The sequence below is a fragment of the Hetaerina americana genome, unplaced genomic scaffold, assembly GCF_022747635.1.
Source record: "Hetaerina americana unplaced genomic scaffold, ioHetAmer1.1.p SCAF_47, whole genome shotgun sequence".
NCBI classification, from domain to species: domain Eukaryota; kingdom Metazoa; phylum Arthropoda; class Insecta; order Odonata; family Calopterygidae; genus Hetaerina; species Hetaerina americana.
This window is the reverse complement of record NW_027287063.1, coordinates 269,781-282,835: the sequence shown is the minus strand read 5'-3', so window position 1 is coordinate 282,835 and position 13,055 is coordinate 269,781. Positions and strand designations below refer to the sequence as shown.

Here is a 13,055-nt window from a genome sequence, read left to right as displayed (position 1 = left end):
AGTGGAGTTTTCCAAGGGCAATGTGTCTTATGAAATGTCGCAATCATCTTCAACATAAAATAACTATTAAATATCTTTTATTTCTGCTTACCACCCTTACACCCACAATGCCTTTTATGTTTATCACTTCATCAATAATTTCATGTTGTCAGTATAATTTCATCATCCCTTTTAAAACGTGGAAATATCAAGATCATACAGACATTTAAATGGCTTGCACAACAGTGGAAATGAATATTTTTATTGACCGTCTAAGAAGTTTTCCATGCTAATGTAAACAAAAAATGTCTTAGGTTTTCATTTGATTGTACCAGTTGGTAGGTTTCTTGAGGTTCTCCAAGGGTCTTCAAGTGGCATTGTGGAGCTAAGTAGTATTTATAATACGTCTATCTTTACTTCATAACCCCTTAAGAAGGCATCACTACTTTTAGTAAATGATATCATGAGCTACCAGAAGCCCCATATAGGGAAATGGTGCACATTAATGTCCTTTGTGCTGATCAACACAGTTGATGGACTATCATCATAATCCGGGGCTAAAGTATCACTAGCATAGAAAACTGCATTTCTATTTGGCAAAGAAAGATGCATTTGATGAGTAGAATAAATAAAAACATAATTCTAATGACAACATATTTCTAAAGTTGACATATAGTAGATTATTCACTAAATGATGGTACATTAATTTCACAAATATTTTGGATAAAATGGAAGAGATGGAAATTGCTCTATTATTTTCTGGGTTATGACTAGGACCTATTTTTATGATTTGGAATACTATTGCAGCTTTCAGATTTGAAGGGAAGTAGCCTTCATTGAGAGATACATTAAAAATGTCTGAAAACGGTTCAGAAATCCATTTAGCAGCATATTTTACAATTGGCATAAGATATTGTCATAAACATCATGCAGAGCACTTGTTTGCAAGTGATTTGACGACAATTTGGATTTCAGCAGGAACTGAAGATAAAAGTAAAATGAATAAGAAGTTTTTTAACATCAAGATTAACATTAATATTATTAGGAATTACAATAAAATTGCTCATTTAAACAGCTTGCCATAGCAACTGGATTTTAGATGGAAAAATTACTGAAATTCATTTAAGAAGCACTTAAAGATAATTAATAAATTCTTGAACATCCTTTTGTAATCTGCTAAAATCATTAGGTGGACTATACAATGGGAACAGTCAACAAATGTGGCACTGATAATGCAAGTGATGCACATATATGCCACGGCCAATTGATACTTAACCATCATTGACTAATAATCTAATTAAACACACAAAATATTACACAGGTTAATTAGATAAAAAGTTCTTTTAAATATTTGAGAGTGTGTCAATGTGCCTCAGGCAGAATAGCTGCCAAGTTTCCGAGAGGAGACGAGATTTAAATTTCACGATAACATTGTCACCATAAGACAGTTTTTTAATTACCTTATGCACAGGAACATTGTTTGAAATATTTAATTTAACTTCCAGAGCATGGTGGTCCAACACTTCACCAGGCAGTAACCCATAGCAGAGCAAATTGGAGGGCAAATCAGTTATTAATAGATCAATTATTGTGGCTGGTGCTTAATACTAGGTCAGGCTGATCATTCATCAGCTTTAAGTTTTTCAGCACCCTACAAGCCACCTTAAGAATGTATGGCAGGGGGAGTTTAAACACAAGACTAATTTTGACCGAAAATGCATTTACCCCCAAGCACAGCTGAACTAAGTTAATCTGGTCACTAATTGTTTGTGGGAAAAATTACATCATACATCTATTTCTTCTATTTTTATTCTTTCTAATTATATTTAAATAATCTTACCCACCGTAGTATGAGGCTTATAACACATTTTTAACATCACTGCTACAGAGACATCCTTCCACTATTTACCAGAATATTTACATTAAAATTACCCTAGTAAAAAAACAAAGTCAACTTTTGAGGATAATAAGAATTGAATTGTATCATTAAATTCCATAAGGAAAGAGTACACACAAGTAGTAGGAGATGTTTCAACAACAAGATTAAGGATTTTGTTCACAATCCTGAGTTATAATAGAACACTCAAAATTATTTTTGTATGAGATCCCTGAAATCAATAATAGAATCACTGAAGTTACACTTAAAACAGATAGCATCACACCCACCTTTATCCTTTGATCTACAGAAAATGACAAGTTTTAAATCATTGGGAGCATATAAAAAAAATAAATTTTCAGATGGCCAAAGAAGATATTGATAGAAGAATGTCCAAGTTTGACCATTGGGTGATGAACTCCAAATAATTGACTTTGTTACGTACAGATTGAAATTTAAATTACAACATCTTCCGCAAAGAGTGTGTATGTGATTTCCAACTTCTTGACAATGTTGACTTACTTACTTTTATAGATATGAGGTTTCAGCGAGCATTTTCATTCGACAGTTGAAATCATCAACCAATGTTACCTTCGTCATAAATTTTGCTGTTCTTTTAAAAAGCTTACGCTATTGGGATATTTTTTAGATAAATAAAACAAAGGACCCATGCTAAAATGTGAGTGATGCGGATAAAACCCTCGTCAGAGAGAATTTTAAATTTGGGGAAATTAGTGACACGAGAGTTTAGATTTTCAGTCTATTATAACGGATAGATGTTGGTATTCCGCCAGCAATACATCTTCCTCTTATCAGGCGCAGCCAAAACATTATCCAAGAACAGTAAAACATACAGGCGAATGTTGACAAAGACAACTGTTCAATATCCTAATTTTAAACGAACGGCTACAATGGGAAATGAAAAATACTACTGATATATATATTAGAGCAATAAATTTAAATCATAGCTCACCGTATATATGTTGATTTTTTGTGATCTTACGAGTTGGTCTGTTAATGTTGAATTCATTTTCGAGGTCGTAGTCTGTTACCTCAAACGCCTCCAATTCTTCATCAGACATAGCGAGGGTTAGGTTTATCGTTTCTGAAATGTAAAACCGATCTTATCAAGAGTATTTCCGTAAAGGTAATAACTTGTGCTCACAAATTTTCAGAGCCTTACCATCTGAAAGAGAATGAAGATCTTTCTACTGCTGAAGCAGTTAACCTAGGGACACGAGAGGACCTTATGATACACAACGAATTATCTCTTAAGTCATATTATTATCACTAAGAAAGAAGAAGCTTCCGTCCGGGCGAAAAGGCACGTTAAGTCATCAGAATTTCTCTATTCTTGACACATTCATCACAAGAGAATCGTAAACATGATACAAAGTCGCGGATATCCGGTGAACCAGAAAGAGAGGGAATTTGAGATGCCTTCATTGGCCACTACTCAGTTTGATTTTCCTGAGAATCCAGTTTCTGCTAATTCAATGTTCAATTACGTTACAACAACATCTCTACAATCGAATAAATCTAATTTACAAAAGTCCAAGTTCCTATTAATGTTTTTACCCTACAGCGGATCAAAAATTGCTTCCATATCAGCTTTTCTGGTTACGATTACCATGTGATATTTTAAAAATGTACAAAAATTTGTACATATTCGCAATAAATTTATTAAGGTACCACCTGTTTCGAAGCACAGGAAATATCGTCAGGTTACCTGATGAATTCTCACAAAGGTAAGTCTGAAACAATTGACTTAATTCACTATGTATGTATGCATGTACCTCAACTTGAGTTAGCGGTGAACATAAGTGCCCTTTCCCTTTGTTCAGTCGGATGGCCATTCCACAGAACGTGTAATTATTCGAGCGGAATACCACAATTCATAGTAATTCTGTCGGTGAGGCAATTCTGGTAAAAATTTTCATGTCATGTTTAAGAAATGCAAATATTTTTGCGGAAAATATTAGTTGTAAAAATAATACCAAGGGGTATTCAATTCAAATTATGATAAATGAAAGTGCAAACTACCAACGTATACTTATATTTCTACATTCTCATGGCTAAAATATTGAATTAATAATAAATGTTTAAATCGTTCGTTAAATGAACAAATGAGTTCTAAAAAGTCCCGTCGGGAGATCGAGGGCGATAGTATCGCTGCGAAAACACTCAAGATGCTCACAGCTCTTTATGAGCTTTTCTTCCATGACATTAACATGATCATTACAATTGGTTGGTACAGCTGGACGATTTTTCCCCGTTTTGTTTTTGCTGCAGTGCTTGCTCGTAATTGCAGTTGATGGTACTGTCCGGAGGTGATGTGGAATCTGCTTTTTGGGAAATAGCTATGGAGTAGGGTCAGAATGGCTTACCAGTGTGTTTTTGTAGAATTCAGTTCTGACTTTATTGTTCTCAGCGGTCGAAGATGAATCTGTTTCAAAATCCTGCGATTAATAGGTTTGCTGATTATTTTGTCATTTGCGGTCTTGACATATGTTCGGGACTCGAGTTGGATAGATTTTCTGGTGAGTGCACTCTTTTTATTTAGCCACTCTCCGATTTGCTTCTCATAATCGCCGGGTTAAAAATAATTCCCTTCCTATAAAATATGGTTTGATATGAACTTCGCAGCAATAGGAGTGTAAAGCAACTTTTGGAACCACGGTGCAAATATGTGGGTACTTGTGGTATATTAAACCAGAGGACATTTCTTTTTATTTCCCCGTTGAAATTAGTAGACCGCCGATGTAAATAAATGGGCCTAACTGCAATCTTCATAGCTGAAGTAAATGCTTTCCTTTTGCTACGTGCGCTCTGCAGCGGTATCTTTAATCTTCGTGCTCTGATTGCTACCGTTTTCTTTCTGCCATCGAGGATATTACTGTGATGACTTCTCGTTGTTATTGATCCGTTGAACCTGTCGAAGTATGCTCTTGGGAAATTGGGACAACTCCCGTCAACATGCGTAGGTTACGGCTTTTCATAAACACTTGGATGGCTTAAAACCTCCTCAATTATTTTAAATACTTTAGAGTTCATATGTGATGTTATTATTCTTTATGGATCCATCCTTTCCTGTGCCACTCACATGAATTAACATCAGTGATTACTTGCGGAGTTTTTACGAGCCTCATCGAGTTTGCCCATGACCTCTGGCACTGTTCCAATCTATGCCCTTATTGTGCAATATCGCCTTTAAATGTTATCTCTAGTAGATATTTTTCTGAAATTTCTTTGAATGAAAGTCTATTTTCATTTGTGATGAATACCGATTAGATAATTGTTGCTTTGCATCAAAATTTCACAGTTGTCTTTATTCGTTTCCGCGGGTTCATAAACAATCTTGACGTACTCCTAAGACGGAGATAACGTTGCGTTGAAATTTGTTGGCCCATTCTTTCATTCTAATTTGTAAATTTGCTATTTCAATTCCTACCGCTTTTATGAGCAGTGGTGTACAGGGTATTAGTTAAATATTCCAACAAGGTACTCCTTCAAAGTACGTTCTAAAATAGGTCTTAAGTCTTGTACTGCAATGTTGTAAATCCTGAAAACGGCAGTTGGTTGGCACTAATTGGCTTAAACAGAGCTCGTCTTCAGTCTCAAAAGATAGAAGATAAATACCCTCTACCGAGTTATAGACTCGGGACTTAATTCCTGCCGCAATGAAATAACGAAAGTCTCGAGACGAAAGACCCACACGACCTTTTAAATACATTCCATTTTGTTCATTTCGATAACAATATCTTCAATCACTAACATAACAATTGCGAAACTTCATCTTTCAGTTGATGCAAATGGGATTTTGCTGTATTCCGTCACCCCGGTCTGTTTATCAGAAGTAGAGAATATGATGAATCCGCAATATTCTCCTTTGTACAAATGTGGATGGTAAATTAAACTTGCACAACAGCTTAATGATATGTAAAGTATTCAATGTTAATTTCAAATATCGTACACGAGTGCATTTGACAAGTCCTGAAGTTAAAGGGGACACAATGCTGCACCAACCCTTACAAATGGTTATGTACTAAAAACCTTTAGTGAGTATATCAGCCTTCTGCACCCAGTTAGTACGTATACAGCAAAAATTGTATTGTCCCTGCACGAAATTGTATGAATACACAATTAATTGCCATCTTTGATGGTAGTTGTTATATGAAAATGTACTCTTAAGTCAATAAGTAGATATTTCAATATTCACAGTTCTATTTTAGCAATAGCCAAGGCTGCATACTGTTATTCTGATGCAGCCTCTAGTTTTGTTTCTTTGGGATACAAAACACAGTAGCACCATGAACCTCAAATAGACATCCAGTGGTTGAATTTTTTGTGCTTGTATCAGATATGACTTTTGTAATATTTCTGGTGTTCTGTGCAAGTGTGCTATGGATTCAAAATCTTTAATGGCATATTGTATCTGACTATGCCACAGTTCTGTAGGAACTGTCTCAACTGGTGCATTTGTTGTGCTATGAGTTATCAAATAAACCTCTGCTATTACTGCTTCTGTCCAGAATTATTTCTCTAGTGCTGAACTCGAATCATCCACATAGCTTTCTCTGTATTGTATGTATATTCATACATTCTGTGACTCCCATATTTTTCCACAAGAATATGAAATTGTGAGTTTTACTTTTTCTCCAGATACTCCCTTCAGCTCCGCAGACAACTACTTTCTCCCAATGCCACGTCAGAAATAACTGCTCTTCAAACTGAAGTGGGCCATTGCCTCATACAATTAATAACATTTTGTGACTTCTCCCTTTGATTTGAGTAGTATTCAACAGTTATGTGGGTATGCATTCATCCATTATGTAAGGGCATACATCTCCCCATCTTGAGACTCGGGAATGACTTGATGGAGCAAGTCACTGTGAATAAGTTGCGGTCTCTCTTCCCCATCCTTGGGTAATGCTTTGTTTGCTCATCTACAACCCATGGTTGAAAAATTCCAGGCCTTCCCTATTTCTCTATTTTCATTCCCTCCACTAATGTCAACAGTTTTTCCCATTGCTGTAACTGATGCCAACCGTCTATGTCATAAGTTGGTATCATCAACATTCACTGCACAGTATGGATTTCCTAAAAAATCTAATTCATACCATCTTTCCTTTTAATGACTCAAAACTGTACGTGTATCACCATCATAAGTTGATCCGTTTACAATTTACAATATGATTTTTATATCCTTTGATTTCCAGCTTCCTTACCAACATCAAATTATCTTAAAAATCCACAGTTACCAGCTGTATTAACATTCATATTGGTAGGTGAATGAATAGCCTTCCATTTGTTGCTGCTGATATCATAAAACAGTGGGGGTAATTCTTCAATTTCTCCTGTACTTTTTCAAGATCTTGCTTCTGCTGAATTAGCCTGTGGTCCTTGGATGGTTACTTTGCATCGAATCTGTGGTGCCCTCCCACATTCACTCCTTCTATGCCCTGTCATTCCACAATGATTCCATCGATGATAAAATGAGGGTTTATTTGTATTTGAGATTTTAGTGCCTGAATTTGTGCTGTTTCTCCTAAGTACCTTCAGCTGCACACTGCCTCTCCCGCATGCATGCAAGACAAATGCAGTGGATGACTGCAGTCATCTCTCAATTTGTCTTCCTTTGCTCAAACCTCCTCATCTCCCCTCCGAGAAGTCTGCCTTTAACAAAAAGCAAAGTCAACATCTGCTGACATTGTTTCCAATGCCATGATGATCATCTTGTATTCATCTGGTAACGATTAAGGAGCATGACAATTGGTGTTGTTTCCTTCCTCATTTGCATCTGCTCCCTTCAATTTCTTGACCAGTTTGTCAAACACGAGGAAATATTCCATTGTTTCTGAATGTGGCTTGCGTTGAAAGGTTGAAAACTTATTTTCAATTTGAAGCTGACTTGTTAACGTTTAATCACAATCCTTTCCACACATCATGAGTTGTTTCCTTTTGAATCCATGGTCCATTATAAAAGTGATGCACGTGGATTAATTGTGATGCGACTATCCATGGCAGCAGGGTAAAACCGGTCTGTAAATGTGTTGGGGGGGGGGGTCTGCCCTTCCAATACAGCTGGTTGCCAGTTTGCTCCGAATAGTATGAGCAGAAAGATGTGCCTCTGGGTGAAGTGAGTTTTTTGACTTTGTAACATGGCGCGATGGAGCACCCAGCCACATGTCCTTCATCGTTACCAACTTCCTGGCAACCCGGAGAACCACCCCCCCATACGTTCCCGACTTTTTTCATTTCCGCGACTGAAAGGAGAGCTGAGAGAAAAGAAAGCATTGGGAGACCATGGAAAACAAACATCCAGAAGTATGTGGCAATGTTCGTGAGAGAGGCATTCCCATCGAGAAGTTCCAGGGTGCCCTACAAGTGTGGCAGACACATCTTCGCAACTGCATGGGGAAGAGCATTTTGAAGAATTTTAAGCATTTGTACAGTGCAATCAACAAATCTTGTGTTTCCCAGAGAATGTGCATTACTTTTATGGTGGCCTTGTATTTCATTGTCAACAATATGCTAAATTATAGCAGATTTACAATTTTGACCCCATTGTCTAGCTTTAGATGTCCGTTTTTCCCTGCTTCCTATTTTGCATTTTCTTTTTCTCTGCTTGAGGTTACTTTTATGATAGCATCTAGAATTTTCTGAGTGAATTCCAATAAATCTTTTTCATATAAAGGTGATTCTATTCTTAATTGCCAATTATCCTAATTAATTTCATCAAATAAGGGAACCTTTTATTTATCCTTCTCTGCCATTCTGGCATCCATGAATGTGAGTTCCGATTTATTCTGATATATTTCATTATCATCTGAAGCTGTGGATTTGGCTCATAACCTGTTGTTCTTTTGATTCTAAACACTATGTAATCCACAGGGTGGTGAGGATACAGGTTGGATATTCCAGCAGGACACTTTTAAAAAGACTATTATATTTTGTGCATTGCTATAACTTACTTTAACTATTGAGAGCCATTTAAAAAAGAAGGCAAGAAACCCATAAATTCATCTTTTATTTCATTTTAACATTTATTTATGGTGGGATGAAAATGGCCGTCTGAAATTTGCACAACCAGTAAGTTCAAACTGATGTGTAAACTGTGCCTTTTTTGATAGAATGGCAACTTCACTTGATCAAAGTTTGGCTTAAGATCCTCAATTAGATTAATCTTTATCCTGTTCCCTAATCGAGATCATTAGAAATATCTACTATTCATTGTTTGCTCGTAATAGTTATATGCATATAAAATTGCTACAAAGCAAGGTGTAATACCATTTCTCTATGATATTTCAGGTGATACTTTACATTGCTCTCCGTTGGACAGACCATACAAATCCAAAGTGCTGGCCCACTATCCTGACAATGTCCCTTGGAATGTGTTTGACCATGAAGCTGTATCAATGGTATTGCATTTATTTTTGTAATATTTTTAGATATGAAAGCTAAAGGATATTAATAAATGATACTGATCAATTGAGAGGTTGAATTTCCGGTTAGCATCTCACTGTTTTGGAAGTATCATTGCATGTTTAGTTCTACCTAGTTTCCAAATGAAAAAGTGCTGAAGTTCGAATATAACACCTTCATTCAAGTTGCCAATGCAATCTACCATGTTTTCATGCTTTATAATTGGCTAGAGTACAGGCAAAATGACTGTTTCTTCAGAAAGGCCAAGTAACAAGGCTATAAACAAATGGCCCTTAGCATTGGTATGCTGTGTTGCCAGTTTGTGGAAGCCACTTTATTTGTGCACACGTTCCCAATTCAACAACATTAGAAACAGCAATAATTTCTGTCACCATTTAACCTTAAAATTCGATATTTGTCTTTTAAGCTATGCTCACTAGTCACGCTGGAGAGAAAAATGATTTTTTATCAAGATATCTTTCTTAGAAAATGAGCAGGCTTATGTTTATGAAGAGATGATCAAATGAGGCTTGCAGACCAAATAAAATATCTAGTTATTGCCATTACATCAGTCTTGCCATAGAAGCAGCACACATTATCATATGTGGTGCCCCCTTTTGGGAGTTAGCATTTGTGAGTGCTACATGTAGAAAATGTACAGGACACATATCCCTTCTCTTTTGCTAGACATCACACTTAGAAACCTCACAGGCATTGGAGGACCATGTCACAAAACATCAGTTTCTGAATATAGCAAGATATACAGAAAAGGGCAATCCGGTTTGTGAAGCATTGCTGTGAAAGAGTGCTAAGCACCACACAATTTCAGCCAACTCCGGAATGTGAACCCTGGACACTGGGAAACTGTGATAAACTTTGCAGGTTGGGCAGTAATATAAAAATTAGTGTGTTCGATGTGTACATTCAAGATTTTATTTTGACTTTTTGCATTATCATGACTGCCAGTCAGAAAGACTCGCCAGAACATAAAGATGTGAATTCCCTGTACAGACTTCTTCGCTTCGTTTTACTCCAAGCAGTTGTTACATACGCACACAGTTATGGCTGTTACAAAATGTTGCACGTGGGACCTTCTAAACTTAGCAGCAACTGACATTGCGTTTTGTGACTAGATACCTATCAGAGTATAAATTACCATATTTCCCAGCCCATAAGACGACATTTTTTTATTTGAAAATGTGCTCTAAGCCTGACTGAGGGTATATGGGTATGACTGCATCCTATTAGCCACAAGCTGATTTACTTGGAAAAGTACTAATGACTATTTTCTCCCTTATTGGGCATAAAAAATGGTTGTCTTTATTACAAATTTCAATAATAATTCTGTTTTTAGCTCGTATTAAGCAGTAAAGCTTTAATATTTTCTTGACAGTACTTATTGAAAAATCTCAAATTAATTGTAAATCATAAATGTATACAATGTAGCACATTTAGTTTCACCCAGAATATGGTGCTTCCGTGAAACTTGTACACATTGGGCTAATGGGGATGTCACCCCTCAGCTCAAACATTGCATCTCTCACAGCAAACTCGGAGTCAACAGGCAGTCAACCATAAATAGCATGATATTGTTGTTCAATGCATAATTCATTCCTTTCTATTTAGTCTGTATATCTGCCTTTACACTCAGAAACTAATGGTTGAATATAAAGTTAAAATTAGAATAACCTCAAAGGATCTAAAGAGAGAGAATTGTCTTGGAGTATTGTATTTGAACTCCATGAAAGTTGTGAATTACTATATGCTTAAGAACGCTGAAACAGGGTGGCTACATAAGCCCTGTGGTCCACCTCCAACTGAAAAGATGATATGAGAATGGCGGAAGCAGAAGATTAATTTAATGAATGCAGATAGGAGTAAAACTTCTTTATGCTTCTAAATCGTGAGATAAATCTCAAGTCTGATCTCTCAGAACAGACGTGGTTTGCCTTGAGATCATAATTAGGGGTCGAGGATGGCTGAACTGATGATCAAAGGTCAAGGGACTCATTTGTTGCTCGGATCATAGTCGGAAACTTCACTATATTTATTACTGGTGGAGAAAAGCCTGGAGATTTGGGCATTTAAAAAAAACAACATAATCAAATTAATGCAATGTTTAGAGTTTTGTTTAAGTAGCCGATTAAAAGTTTATATGCTATTACTTTGAGGAGATTTAAATAAATCAAATTGAATAAAAATAGTTACGATTTGACCAAAGCGGTGCTGATGGATCTTGGAAGGTGCATGTTATAATGCAACAGTCCTGAGGGTGGACTTTGGAATATTGATGCAAGGCCATTTTAGGGCACACGGTAGAGTGAACTCTTCTCTCTTGACCTCTAGAACTTACCATTTTGTTTTCTTTCATAGAATAACATCTGAAGTCTTCCACTTGGTATTCATAAGTTTACCAAATGCCACAAAGTATATCTTTTCAAAATTTCTTTTTATCATAACTTTGAACTTCACTAATAAGTTAATAATGCTATACTTTAAAGTACATAGTAGGTAATTAAGAAGTGTGTAAATAATTGGTTTACTTAGAGTACATAGGTCTCTAATAAATTTAGGCAAGAAACTAATAGAGCCGAGGAAATGTGATGGAAAGATCAATTTGGGGATGTGCAGGAATATTTATCAGTACATAAGGCATGGAAGTTATGAGTAGAGCCAGAAGAGATCCAGGAAACAATGCTAGCTGTAGTTTTCAGGGGAGGTGACTGACAGCTGAGGTCGTAAGGGATAAATGGGAAAGGAGGAAGGGTGGATGGCATCGGCATTAGCCTGCTCATAATGAAAGACACCAAGGGGTCTGCAGTTTAGCACTTAGAGTGAGTATGCCATCTGTTGGACGGGACGTCCAACAGATGGCATACTCGCTCTAAGTGCTCTCCACCAAGCACCTCGAGGAGGAATTGGGATACCACTGAAAAATATATGTCGTCTCCTGGATTCAAACCCGGGCCCTCTACGTGGGAAGCCAGTATGTTAGCCACCGCACCATCTCGATCCTCTTAATGTTCCCCCTCATCAAATACAGTATCTGAGGTGTCCCCACTACAATGTCGAGTGGGTCACCTCCCCTTAAACTACTACACTTAGGAACATCAACCTGTTTGAGAGCCATCTTTTGGTGAAGAGTAGAATGATTCCAGTGCCATATTTCTCTCGGTAATTTTTTAATTTATGCATTTTGACCTCTTGAACGTTAAATATATAGTATTATTCTCCACTTCCTTGCTTCCCGGGTACCATCACCTCTTAACCTCAAGTATCGACACGAGGGTGCGTTTCATAGAGAGTGGAGTTCACCTTGAATCTAGCCCTGCTAGGGTGTGACATTTGTTGGAGGGGGAGGTTTATTTCCTTTCTCCATGCCACCTGCAGTTCACGCCCAAGGAATAGTGCAGTGAAAGATTTCTATATGATTAATGGCAAGGGAAGGCAAAGTTGACTTTATAGATACAGCTCTCAGCATTGTCTTTATTGATATCTTCTCCCCCTAAACCGCTAATCTCTCCGCATTGGTGCAAATTGCCTCAGCTGCTGCTTGTCTCACCTGATGACTATGGCCATGTTTGTTGTTCCAGCTGTGCCTCCCCCATGGACTGCAGTTTCGAACCCAGAAGCACTCACTGGAGCCACGCTTCCACAGTTTCATCACAACGAGGGAGGATGGGAGCCGGACGTATGGCTTCAGTCTGGTCTTCTTTGAGGAGGTCACCGATCGGAGGATATGCAGTGCAATGCAAACACTTCAGGTGATGCTGCC

At 37.2% G+C, this 13,055-nt stretch overlaps 2 protein-coding genes across 2 annotated transcripts in view; one reads left to right on the top strand and one right to left on the bottom strand.

Annotated features, from left to right (window-relative positions):
• sip1 (septin interacting protein 1) overlaps positions 1–3,258 on the bottom strand; it is a 40,431-nt gene extending 37,173 nt beyond the window's left edge. The window contains exons 1-2 of the mRNA XM_071591462.1: positions 3,039–3,258; positions 2,829–2,960 (exon numbers count right to left, since the gene is read on the bottom strand). Coding sequence (XP_071447563.1) covers positions 2,829–2,937 — 109 coding nt within the window. The 5' untranslated portion in view covers positions 2,938–2,960; positions 3,039–3,258. The remainder of the gene's footprint in view (positions 1–2,828; positions 2,961–3,038) is intronic.
• Positions 3,259–4,070: 812 nt separating this feature from the next.
• The window catches only part of pns (DENN domain containing pinstripe), a 95,470-nt gene continuing 86,485 nt past the window's right edge, over positions 4,071–13,055 (top strand). The window contains exons 1-3 of the mRNA XM_071591468.1: positions 4,071–4,395; positions 9,167–9,276; positions 12,874–13,044. Of these exons, the coding sequence (XP_071447569.1) occupies positions 4,296–4,395; positions 9,167–9,276; positions 12,874–13,044 (381 nt within the window). The 5' untranslated portion in view covers positions 4,071–4,295. The remainder of the gene's footprint in view (positions 4,396–9,166; positions 9,277–12,873; positions 13,045–13,055) is intronic.